The sequence below is a fragment of the Gambusia affinis genome, linkage group LG23 (assembly GCF_019740435.1).
Source record: "Gambusia affinis linkage group LG23, SWU_Gaff_1.0, whole genome shotgun sequence".
Lineage (NCBI taxonomy): Eukaryota > Metazoa > Chordata > Actinopteri > Cyprinodontiformes > Poeciliidae > Gambusia > Gambusia affinis.
Window position 1 is genome coordinate 15669211 of NC_057890.1, and position 13618 is coordinate 15682828.

At 37.0% G+C, this 13618-nt stretch overlaps 2 protein-coding genes across 4 annotated transcripts in view; one reads left to right on the forward strand and one right to left on the reverse strand.

Moving 5' to 3' along the window:
• chrm2a (cholinergic receptor, muscarinic 2a) overlaps nt 1-13618 on the reverse strand; it is a 77664-nt gene that overhangs the window by 39156 nt on the left and 24890 nt on the right. For all 3 annotated transcript variants that reach the window (XM_044108744.1, XM_044108745.1, XM_044108746.1), the window contains exon 2: nt 3684-3834. In XM_044108744.1, the coding sequence (XP_043964679.1) occupies nt 3684-3692 (9 nt within the window). In that variant the 5' untranslated portion in view covers nt 3693-3834. The remainder of the gene's footprint in view (nt 1-3683; nt 3835-13618) is intronic.
• Nucleotides 1-13618, forward strand: part of mtpn (myotrophin) — a 162827-nt gene that overhangs the window by 16163 nt on the left and 133046 nt on the right. The window lies entirely within an intron of this gene.

Here is a 13618-nt window from a genome sequence, read left to right on the forward strand (position 1 = left end):
AGAAGAAAGCAATTTTACCTGATGGATGATCATAAGACCAGGGGAGGCTATATCAGCTTCATGCCTCACCGCTGAATTATGCACAACAAAATCCCAGAGATGCCTGAATCGACTTGCCCTGCAATACCTGCCGTCTCAAATAAACTACCACTTTGTGTGCTTCACACGCTGGGTATAATTGCCAGAGCTGCGAGGACTCCTCTGCTTGTCAGATGGTACACGAGGCCGATTCATTACTGTAGCATTTACTTGTCATCTTAAATCAAATAGGCTGTCGGTCCTTATCAAAGCGCTATGAAAAATTGGTGACTTATTTTTCGGGCTGCATTGGCTTGAATGACTGATTCACGGGTTTCGGGCCATTCATGATCACAGAAATCAATCGTACGGCTCCTTGGGCCCACGCTTTGTCTGTTGGCGGCAGCAGGGATAACGTGTCAAAGTGGGCCTCCTCGATCTTGTCACTTTAAGTGCGATCAATACCGCTTCCTCACCAACCGAATGCCTCTGAATATCAGCCCCTCGCCCTCACAGCATCTCTCTCCTCGCACCGGGGATGAACGTTTTGATCAATATTTGACTGTAGGCTCAAACACATCAGCAGAGGCAACAACAACAACAAAAAGTGAGGAAGAATTAAATGCTTTACAATTTGCTGAAGACAACAACAAACTCAGCGGGCGCAGCAAAGCAAGAAAACAGAAATGAAATGTATTCCTTTCAGAAGTAATTAGACAGTATAAACTGTTTCCACTCTCCAGCTACAGACATCATGGTATTTTACTAACATTTTATGGAAACACACTAAGAGAGAAGGGTGGATAATGGTGAAGTAGAAGAAAAATAATAATTTTTAAAGTTTTTGAAGGCTCAAGCAAAAGTTAAGAGACAAAAACTGTTAAGAGAAAAGTCAGTCTTCAAAGTCTCTAGTCGGGAAAGAACACAGCAAACCCGTGGAAGACGATGCTCTGGGCACAACAAAACTTTCACTTTCCTCTAAACAATGGTTTAACATAGAGGTGATAGCATCTTATTGTGGGAATGCCGTTTTTTAATGGAGATAATAAGGCTGCTTGGAGCTAACGGGACGATTGCCTGACCTAAATCAGGGCAATTTAGGAAGAAAACCTGGTTGCTGGTACAAGAGTTGAAGCAAGGCCAGAGGTTCTAAACATACAGACTCTAAAGATACTACATGCTACAATGGAATTATTTAGATCAAAGAATATTTATATACTTAAGTCACTTTATCTTAATCTGGACCTAAATGCACTGGGGAAACTGTGACAAGACTGAGAAATAAAAATCTGCAGACCATCTCCATCTGTTAGTGACTGCTATAAGTGGACTAGAATACTTCTAAAGAGGTACAAAGACAATTCTAAGTTAATTCTTTTCTATTTACCCAATATTGTTTTATGTTTTTGAACATGTTTCTCCTCCAACAAATATAACTCCCAGAAGCTTTGTAAATCAGTGAGGAGAAACCCCAAAGACCCATCGTTGACTTCAAGAGAGCTGCAATCCATAAAAGCAAGCCTCTGACTAATGTACCTGAAAATTAATGCACCTTAACATCCAAGAAGCCTGTAGAGAGCGTCGACCGAGTTGAATTCAGGAGCTTGGCTCAGAAAACGATTGTATTAATTGCCCTGGAGAATTGTATATTTATCAATTCTAGGAGTGTACTTGGCTCCCTCATGCTGCAACAGGCTGATGTTTGGTGAAATGGAGCATATGCATTGGCTACCAGATAAAGAGTGAGTGTGCAGTGAACCTTTTCTGAGACATTTCTGTGTCTCTTCTCTTGAGTACTTAGCCCCATCATAGTTTCTGACTGTTTTCTCTCCACTCTTGCCTTCATATGCAGGCACTGCTCTCTTGTGTTAGCCTTTGCCAGGAGTTTTTTTTTGCTAGATGTTGAACTGGCCAAACACTTCATTGGGTTATCATTGAAAAAAAAAAAAATCTATATATCAATATGGTAAAAAAATTAGATTAATCTCTTCACTCAGATTAAACAACATGTACACAAGTGACATTAACCCTACTGCAAATGAGACACAGATATGCAGTGAGAAAAAAACACTGACACACACATTTACATAAAATCTCAGTTCAAAGAGCAGCAGCTCCATTTGAGATATGACTCTGGACAGCATCAGTATGATGAAGAGGGAGCACTCTTGACAGTGTTGTTGGTGGAACAGCATCAAACAGTGGTGTGAGAGTGTGTGTGTGAGCGCATACGTGCAGATGCCACATGTGCTGATAAAGTCCACACACGACACGATCCTCCAGTGAGAAGTGAGGTTGTTCATATCAAGTGTTTGCTCATAGCTATACATGGTGTTCCTTTTTGTCTGCAGAGACTGTCTGGTGGAGCAGAGTGACATCTGATCTGATGGCTTTTGAAACATCTGAACCTGATGCACAGTGTCAGGAACATACTTATGTCATGTCAGATATGCAAAAATGCTAAATGATCCAGGCTGGAAGAAATATAATCTGTGTTTTTTGCGAATTAATATTGACATCAAGGGAACCTGTTGATTTTGAATAATATGTAACTGAACACAGTTAAAGGAATATACATCACTAGAAATGATGTTGGCATATTCTATTCTTGCTTTCAAAGGGACTATTTTTCTTTCAAGTGTTTTTTATTTTTTATTTTTTTTTTATGCAAGTTGTTATGCAGAAACCGTGAATGTAGCAAAACCCAAATCGAGAAGGGAGTCTTATCCCCCATGCACCAGTGAAACCACACCCGGAGAGTCTAAAATAGCTTGTTTGTTTGCTGGACGTTTCCACTCTCACTTGCTAACATCAGCAAATAACAGTTTTGAAATGTTTTCCCCCTGGAAATGTTTGGCTCTTCTTAAAATAAGTACAAGCAGATCTCTGAACCATCAACTGACTAATTAAAGCAGAACTTTGGGAGAAGCCCCAGCTGACCTCCAGAGAGAAGGTAACAAAATGTTTGGGAGCTTCCTACTTTATTAGTATAAGTTATATTGGGAATATTACACTCATTTTAACAGCACTCAGGATGAAAATCTGTATCTAAAAACATCACATAGTCTGGCCTGAGTAGTAAGCAGCAATTTGTCATATTTTGTGGAAGAAAGTAAATGGTAAAAAAGAAAATATGCATCGGTTGCATTCTCACATCAAGCTTTGGCTCGGTTTAGCACACAATAAACCTTTAGGATTTCTACCTCACTTTTACATCTAATGATAAAGAGCTCATTTGCATCTACTGATCAGGATGAGCTCTTGTAACAGCTTTTAAGTGCCAGGTTGATGTGACACACACGTGACTTAATAGTAATTCCAGGACACCATTTACAGGCTAAGTGCATAAAAGAGCAGAATTGGAGGGAAAGAAGCTGAAGTACAAAACTACATCCATGACTCTATAAATTAACTGTGCATCTTCACCCATTGTAGCAAAGATTATTCCTCATCAAAAACATGTTGCTATTTTAGAACTAAAATCTTGCATGATTCTGTATGTAGAGATGTTGTGGATGCCTTAAATATTTTTGAGAAATAAGAGCCTAATTGGGAAAAGATTCATTTAAAAATTAAAGATGAGGTTGAGTTGATCTCTAGTGGGACTTGACTTGGCCCGAGTGTCGTGAGTAAACAGACTGTAGCTGTGAAGTGTTTGTACTTACAGAGAGCATTAAGCAGTCCGCAGGATTTTCTTGTGCTTCGCTGGCATATTCAGAGGGCCTGCGCTGCGAGTAGCACCAAAGAGACTTTTCTCTGACAGACGGAAACGATGGGCATATCTGGCTCCAGCCGCATGGTTAATAGCCATGGCCACTGTGAGAAAAGGAGATAAAGCAGCATGAGCAATGGACACACGGACGTTAGTGCTACCTTATCAGCTCTTACTGAAATTTAGATGAAAAGGTTGATACCGCTCTTTTATCTAGCCTCTGAATAATAAACAGCCAGCAGATGGTTAGTTCAGCCTACTATAAACACTAGAAATGAGGAAATGGTGAAGAAAGACAATTCTGAGAGGGCAAAAAGTAGGAATTGTAATCATCTGTCTCCCAGATTATTACAAAAAGCGCTTTGATTTAGGGAACCATGGAACACAGCTGTGCAAACTCTAGAAATGCAGTTATTGTTAATTACATTTTCTGAAATGGTTCAGCATGAGTTAGTCTATTAAATAAGCAAGTTAACGTAGATAAAAAAAAAAAAAAATGAACAGTGCTGCACAGCCAAAATGTAAACTGAAATTGGTTTTCACTTTTTAATAACTATAAGTACTTTATTGTTTTATTATTGAAAAAAAAAGAGACGGAGTATACAGTTTATTTCATTAGGTGTAGAAAATCATATCTACTGTAACTTGCAAAGACACACAAGTGGTAATAATTAAGAGAAAGTGACGGCAAATAAATATTGACAGCGAAAAGTCTAAAGTGTTGTCTGTAAAATAAGTAATCTTCTTGACCCAAACAAAGTATTATGCTGCAGGATTGGACTGTCTGATACCACTCTAGATGGTTAAGATTGTATTTGACAAATTTTTGTTTGTTTTTGCATGTTTTTTTTTTGTTTTTTTTCTAATTTTTTTTTGTGCTTTTGGGCAATTATAAATTTGAGCCAATAAAACTAATGTGGGATTCCTCAAGGCACCATTCTTTCACCACTTTTATTCAATGCCATTTTATTACTCCTACTTGAAGTTATGAAGTACTAAAGTATCCCTTTTATAGATATACTGGTGACACACAACTTTAGTGTATGTTTCTATGGCCACAATATGCTACAGTGACTGAGTCAATGTCTCCTAAATATAATCATGCTCTTAATATACTGCAAGTTTAATGTGAAAGCTTTCACTTGTGGGCCAGGTTCACTGTAAGCACACACCATGTATGATGGGAAACAGCCATCTAACTGTTATGCCAGAGAGTTGGAGCCCTCCATCTTCACAGAGGAAGCACCAACAGGCGATGTTGATGTATTAAAGCTATTTTAAGTCATTTGCAAGAGCTTAATAAATTTTTGACATTATTAAAAAAACACTAGTAGCAAACAGACGCAACAAACAAGTAATAATAAATTGGTGTTGCAGCTGCTTTTGAGCACAAACTGAGAAATGAGTTGTGCCAAAGCCGAGGAGGGAGAGACAGGAGCAGGTGATAATGGGATAAATCCCTAACCCTAAGGCCACACAGCGTTGCACTGCATTAAGCTGGCCTGTGCTGGTGAACAGATCTACTGCCATGATAACAACTTCTCATGACATGTTGCTCTTTATAGTCATAGGAACTGTTAGCTCTTTACACAAAGTAACTCACTACTGGGTGGTCGAAAAAGTAAAAAAGTTACAGAACACAAACACAAACATGCACCAATAGTATTAAAGGTATTGTAGAAAATAAACGCTAATACAATTCCATGTTAAACACATTCGGACTTTGAAGAACTTAACTTTAGTCTCACATAAGTAGACCGCACATTGTCCTTATGATTTTCTCTTGGCCAAAATTTGACTAATGATCTCTGTCTCTGGCGGACTAATTCACTTATTATCCCAAAGCTGCCAGTCTGATCAGACACTGCATAAACTTAAGTGTACTTCAGAGTTTTAATCGTGTAGGAGGAGGATGTAGAAGCTCCCAGCAATTCTGTTGCAAGATGATGAAAATTATTCATAAAGTTTTCAAAAGATAAGCACTTAAAATATCTAATAGGTAGCTTCGGATTTAAATCTCCTTTTCCAACCGACTGTTAATTCCCTCATGACCGAATGTGCTGTATTTACTCCTAATTCTCATAGATATCCTTCAGACCGATTGGCTGGCGGGTAGCACGGCCTGAGATGAGTATCTTCTGTGCTGTAAGCAGTGGATTTACTCTGGATTTGGTGTGTGCGTGTGTGTGTGTGTGTGTGTGATGGTAATGGAAAACATAAGATCAAGTTTAGAAAAAAAAAACTGCTCTCAAATGGTACAGCCAGGCCCAAGCGTCTGTCTTTATCTGCACTTTATCACCTTAATCTCCTACGAGGAGGGCCTCTGGGGAGAGGAAGTCTTTTTTAATAAAGTGTCCGGTCTGCACTGTGGACTGTCATCACTAAAGAGCACAAAATGTTTGGTGAGAAGCATGCTAACAAACTTGCTGAAGATGTTTTATACTTTCAATGTTTCTTGGAGAAAAAAAATGCTTCATTAGCTTTTTTTTTTAGACTAAAGTAAAAACAAAAAAGATTATTGCTTTAGATAAAAAGAAATTTTAGAATATGAATCAAATTCTACCTGGATATTACACAAATATAGTTTTTTATTTGTATTAAATGTTTCTTTAAATGATAGTACTTTCTAACCATTTTAATTTTTAACTGAATACTGAGTTTGCACTCGGAGAGAAAGAAGCTATTCATCCAAAAATAATATAAAGGCCAGATTGTAGATTGGACAAATATCTTAATATCTGGAGGAATGTCTCCCAGTGCAGTCTGGACAAAGAGCTTAGTATTTGTAAACATATTTGTGGTCTGATGAATATAAAATTGAAGTTTCTTTTTAGCACATTGACAACTTCTACATTTTACTGCAGGAGGGACTGGTGCACTTCATAAAATTATTGAAATGAGGAAAGAACTTATTTAAATATTGAAGCAATACTTCAATACCTCTCTCAAAAGTAAGATCTTGGGTGCAAATGGGGCTTTCTAAAAATATATGAAAGGGTTTAAGAACATAGAAGTTTAGTTGGCAGAGGTGTAAAGGTGCAATCAAAGAAACCTGAGTCATATGAGACGGTTCAACAAGATGCTACCTGATGTTCATCATCATGTATCAAGATGGATGTTTTTAAAGCTAAAAACATCCATCTATTTCTGGAGCAGATTGAAATCAGTTTTAAATTATGGATGTATTTTTCAGAGTGGGTTAAATTAATTACTGATGGGGAAACCGTTTAAAAGAATTAGCTCAATGACAGAAACTATTAAAAATAGAAAAAATAGTATATTGATGAAAACCGTGATGATTTTGTTTTCGGACATTTACAATTTGAAGCTGCTGCACATCTTAGTGGCATAACGTTACTAAAGCTGGGAATATTTATTTTCTGCTTTTTCTTTTACTTGTTTCTTTTGAAATGTTTTCACTCAAAAATCGCCCTTTTACATTTTTAAGAGATGACCCCTTGCATACATGCAACAGCTGAAAGGTCTTTAGTTTTATACTCATCCTGTGTCAAACACAAACTTTAAGTGAAGTCGAATTTTGAACATTTCTGTTTGCACGGTATGTGAAATTCAGTCAGAATGGATGGAGGCCAAAGACAAAATGCACATCACACTTTTTTGTTTTTAATTTGTAGAGTCAGAATTTTGGGGTGTATTGGTTTGTTATGAGTTATTTATGGTTCATTAACTTTCCTGAATAGTTTCTCTTGTGTTTAGTTCATTCTAGGTTAAGTCTTCTCATATTCTGTTGGTTTATTTTATTCTTTGCTCATCAGGTCCAGTCCATGATTAGTTTCATAGTTCATTCTTCTGGTCATTGAGGTTTTCCCCCTCGGAATAATCCTGTGTGTTTTGGTTTTCTTAGTCTTGCGCTTCTTGCATACTTGTATTTCATTTCTTACATTGTTGTCGGGCTTGTTTCTCCATTTGGTTCCAGTTTCTCAGTTCAGCTAATTGCCCCATCAATCAAGCCCATTGAATGTTTCCCCATCTTACTTATGCCACTCACCTGATTCACTAGTTGGTTCCTTTGCTTTCTGCTAAATCTTTTTATGTTTGTTTCAAGTGACATTTCAAAAAGTATATTTGTAGAGTTAGTTGGCTTGAAATATTTGCTATTCCATCTGCATTCCATTAGTCGACAATTCAGCCAAACACTTAATAGATTACATTACTGGATCATTAATTTCAGCCATTTATTAGAAGTAGTCAGATTTTTAGTTGGATGTAGGCAAAACTAAGATTCAGCTTCATATTTAAGATTTTTTTTAATGAATATGTCACACTTTTGTGCACAGAAATTTAATACAGCTCCATTAAGCAGAGAGCTGAGCAGAAGAACGTGGCATGTAGATAATGGAAAATGAGGGAAGGTTTTTGCCAGCTCTATATAATATCCACAGAGATGAAACCAGTCCTACCATTTTTTTCTTTTACATATCACAACTTCACCTCAGAATACTCCTTTGTGAAATTACTGTTTTATGTATGATGACTTCTGCATCTCTTAAGGATCTCCCAAAGAGCGCCGTTTTAACCGTCTAATAACAAAACCATGTTCACACTGCAGCGAACTGTCGAAAGCGCTTTGGAGAGAGCTCATCGAGAGCAAGGGCAATAACACAGGCCTTCCACTGTTTCCATTTTTAAAACTCCAAAGGGAGCGTCTGTAATGCAGTTTCCTCGTAGTCTTTGTCTCTTGACTGCAACTGCTTTGCCCCCCTCCGCCGTTCAAGAGTGGGCCGCTGCTTTATTGCAACATCAGCATCATGACAGGAGGCGGGAGGGATTGCTGATACAAGCCTGAACCTGGTCATAGATCTCAGTGGACATCGGGTCTGGCTTTTCATTATCTGCTCCCAGCTAACATCTCAGCAGGGAGACGTGTGTCTGGATAAAAAATCTCGATTATGTAACCGTCTGAGCGGCTGCCCATGTAAGAGTCGATGCATCAATGCTCTGCTGCTTCTGTGTCTCTTTGGAGTGTCTGAGAATTATGGTTCCAATATTGCGGATTGATTTGTCGACAGGATCTTCTTCTATATTTCTTCTTGTGACAGGAAATCTAAACACCAACACATGCATGGACAAGTGCCAACATGCATTAAATCAATATCTTGACTATTGTGGTTATCACTCATGTTTTTAGTGGGTTGACATTTGAAGATGTTTTGCTTGAATGCTGTAAGTAATCCACATATGGATTCACAACCTCAAATGAACAAGCGAGAGATTAGTGGATCTGCTTAACCTCAGATCAGAGCGACCAGGAATTAAATCAGAAATTGTTTAGCAATATCTTCCTCTTGTCCTTTCCTCACAGCATTTCTGAACATTGTGTCCCAACAGAGTGACTCTGAGCTTACAAGTCTTATTGAATGGCTCTGAATGAAAGTGAATTTTGATGAATTGCTTGAAGGGTTTTGTCCTCGCAACTCAAATTTAAGGAAGCGTCACAAATCCTTCTTTTAAATCTGGAATTTGTTCTTACTCCTCACCAATTTTACTATTTTTGTAGCTATTAAAATATGTTTTCATCTTACATCTACAAACATTCCTGTATTTGCTGGGATACCATGAGACCAATAGAAAGTTGAAACTGATTCTCAGTTGGACTCGGAGTCAAACTTTGACTAGGCCATTCAAACACAAGGATAGACTTTGTTGTAAACCCTTATATTGTAGCTGTGGGTTCATGGTAAACCTCCACCTACGTCTTCTGCAGGATTTTCTTGAAATAATGTATGCATAAATTTCGAGTATAACACACTGAGGCTTGTGTTTGTAATCTTAAAATTTTAATTTGAGGACGACAACTTTCGCAGGTCAGTTTAAAAGTAGAAGTTTAATTTTTGTTCGGAGTTGTGAATATGAAAGTGTCGCTGCTCACACTTTCCTTTTCTCTTGAGAACAGAAGACTGTCCTCGTGCCATAAGACAGACTTGTAGTATCATCTGTGATAAATTACTTCTGGAACCTCAGAGGCAAAACAAAAAATGGAGTTTGAACCGAGTCTCCAAGACAAGTGGCTCCTACAATTTTAATGCTCATTGTAGCCAAATTACTTTTTTAACATTTACACAAAAAGAGGATAAGGTGAAAGTCAAATGACTTGTAGTCCAATTATATGTAAGACAATTAGTTTTGGTCCAAAATCTTAGTAAAAATGAAATAAATTTTATCTGATGTTTGCAAGGGGTGTTAATATTTTAGCAATTGTTATGTACTTTCACAAACACCTTGGGTTCTTTTGCAGTTATTTATAATGCAAACTTGTCCAAATTCTGTTCAGATCTCCTGATCAAATTAAACTGTAAGGGCAACATAACTGGAAACTAAATTATTTGGACTGACTGGAGCTGAAATTGAACCAAACAGCTCTTCAGCAACTACTGTTATTCTTGAATTAACTGTATGGTCAGTAGTCTAATTATCAATGTTTATGAGTGTATTCTCTGTGTAAACAGGTTTTATTTGCTTGCATAGGGTTTCCCAGTGGAGCCGTCATCCTCAGTTCTTCCTCCACAGTGTAATACCTGCATCTCTTGCTGACTGGATTTGTTTTTAAATCCGCCAGCTCATTTTAACTTCACCTCTAGATATACCAGCTTTGTTCAACAATCCCATTGTTTCATCTCCTCTTTCATTTATTTAAAAATAAAAGGCGAACAAATGGGCACCATCACATCTCGGGACATGAGAATATTATCATCCTACATCTCTAGATAAAAACGTCGCTTTTACTCGACTCAGAAAGTCCATGTACATGTCAGTGAAACTGGAAATCAAACATTCACTGTATTTTTATCACAGCAGTTTTCCTTAGGACACTAAATGTTAAATTAGCAATGCCCTGTTACTAATTTCTCCTAATGACCTAGCTTGACCTGTGTACACAGATTTAAATTAATGGTCAAATTGCAAGAAAAACGCCAATATAATATGTAAAGAAGTTTAATTTCATCAAATGGCTAAGTAAAAAGGGTAAAAACATCATTTATTCTTATATAGGGATCCACAGAGTCAATTCCTTAAATCTATAGTTCATCTTCCTTCTGGTCAAGGACAAAATTCTATCAAAGGAGGAGAATTATTTCAGTGGAAAAAAGTGCAGGGCAATGTTGCAAAGTAAACAGAGCAAGACTTCTGAGAACAGGCAGGCTCATATTAGACGGAGGCAGGGATCAAAGCAAGGCTTGCTTAGATAAAAGGTTCACAGTAAAATGCCCCCAAGAAACAGGGATCAGATGAAACTCAACAGTTCTTTGATTTAACAATAATCCTGCAGACGACTGACTGGATCTTTTCATATGGTGCCACTGAACGTTACAGTCATACATGTCTGGTAATATACTGGAAAACCAAGAGCATCAAAAAGTGGCTTTGCAAGAGACTTTATTGCAAAAAGGGAAACAAATCTGAACTTATGGAGAGTATGAAGAAGGAAATAAACTAGACTTGCTGGAATAATAATAATTTCCATTAACTACTCAAAAGAAGGCTGTTTTCTCTGATAATTATGGTTTTTACCATTTTTATATCTGAGCTTCAATGTGACACTGTGTGGCTAAGAGAAAATCTCCAACACATTCTAACTCTGAATCCTCTCTGCAAATGTTCTGCTACTTCTTAACAAAGGCTGTTGTGCAAACTAACTACCTGCTAAATAAATCATAAATGCCATTTTTAACTCCGTCGTTTTGTATTAATGTTTTACTTCCCCAGCATTTGCCAAATGGCAGCACTTCAGCACTTATCGCAGTGCAGAGGCTTTTGAGGCATCAAAACAACTGCTGCTAGGTTTTATTGAAAAGGAACAGAGCCATTATCGACAGAAAGGTGTGGTAGTATTTACTTTCACTGGTTTCCTTTCTGTGTTTGTCTTTTGTTAGGGTTGCAGTGTTACATTTTCACATCTTTCGGTACATTATTAATGGATTTAAAAAAAAACTACAAACAAGCATTGTGTGCTTGTAAAAATGCAATCCTTTCATATCCTTTTAATCCTGAATTAATACAGTGCCTACATGGAATAGATGGCGTGTTCTGCTATCTTTATACTGTAATGGCAGCCAGGATTCCTGATTAACCACTGAATGCATATTCCAGACATCTGTCTGCATACTACAATCACTTGAGACACATTCACTGCACTCAAGCAAAATCCATTCTACTCACTGCTGGACCTCTGATGAATTAGGTCAGTCACCTTAAAGTGGATTAATATTTATGCAATCACTTATTTTACGTCACATATTTTTTATTTCAGCTTATTTTGTAGGAATATGTTTGCACTTTTCAGTCTCACTTTAAAGTTTTGCCATTTTTTGGGAAAAAAATGTTGCTTATGATTAATTTATTAAATTATCAAAAAGGATAAACTAAGGGGATGAACATGTTCTATAGGAACAATGCAGTTAAAATGTATATGCACTTTGGGAAAAGCTGGTCTTAACTGACATTTTGATCAAATTAAGCCCTAATTAAATGAATCCACTGGACAAGCTGATTAAAATGCAGTTTCAGAAACTGAGGCAACATGTATATGTTGTAATTGGAAAAGATTAAATAGGATACAAACCTTCATAAGTCTAACATTTTTGCAATAACTTTCTTTTTTTTTTTTTTGCTGTAGTTCTTACATTTTAATTTAGATTGTAAAGTCTGGGTTAGTGAAAAACAACTTGCATGTGAAATTCTGACTTCAAGGACGTGTTAAAACTTGCTAATAAGAAGTAGAACAATAATTCCACATAAACTGGATTTGTGAATCTTTGCTTGTAAAAACAAAACGTTTGATATATATATATATATATATATATTATAATTTTTTTTTTTTTTTTTTTTTTCAAAAATAAATGTCTGTCTTGCCTTTTTCTTGTGAACCCAATATGACATGTTGGCTCTTCCTTTAAGGTCAGTGTATAATTAACCTCCAAGTGGTTGTCACTATGCTAAAGTAGACTCCATTTTTACATTGATGCTGAATAGACTCCACTTAAATCTCACTATAAAATCTATTTTTGCCTCGTCCTAAATGAGAGAACTTCCCTGATAATAATGGTGAAACTAAATATGTGCTTGTTAGTACAGCAGAAGAGTTTGTAGCTGAAGTGGAGGCTAACAAGTTCTTTATTTTTACAGTTGTTTCACTTGAAAAGCCTCAGGGCTCATCTGTAATTGCACAAGTTTAACAATGAAGTAAAAAGAAATGGTTTTAAAGAACATTGTAGCTTTTTACAGGCCATGAATCATCTCAGAAATCCCGCTGCAAATCATCTTGCAATCCCCTTGGCGGCACCATTCTGTGGTCTGCTCTAGATTAATACCCAGGCATTTCTTTGGAATTGATTATTTAACTTTTTTTCTTTTTCCAGCGTTACATTTTATCTCATCCCAGCAGAATGGTTGTCACAGAAGTCTTTTGCTGGTGAGCTGAAATCCTTCAGAGCAGGTATGAATAGAGGAAAGTGGTGGAGGGGCTCCTTCACTCCTGCACTCCACTGATAACTTCAACATTTGACCACGCATTGTGTTCAGGCAGCTGGTTTTATGAAAGCATGCAGCGATGTTTCCACCCAAACAGATATTTGTTCTAAATTGACTTTGAGTTTCTTTTTTCAAAGGAGTGAAAACTCCTGGAAAGGAAAATAGACGGCATGCGGCTTACAATGACCCTGATTGATGAGCTTTCCTTATCGGCCATCTTATTTCGTTGCTACCTTTAAACAAATTGAAGCGGTCCTGCTGAATAGGAGCTGAGTGAATTCTTACCTCCAATTTGGGGCAGATTATTATTCTAGATTGTCAGCAGATTCTAGGTTTTAGAAGAACAGAGAACATTCTGGCTTTATTATAAATTAGTCATGATTGAAAATAAACATTTTC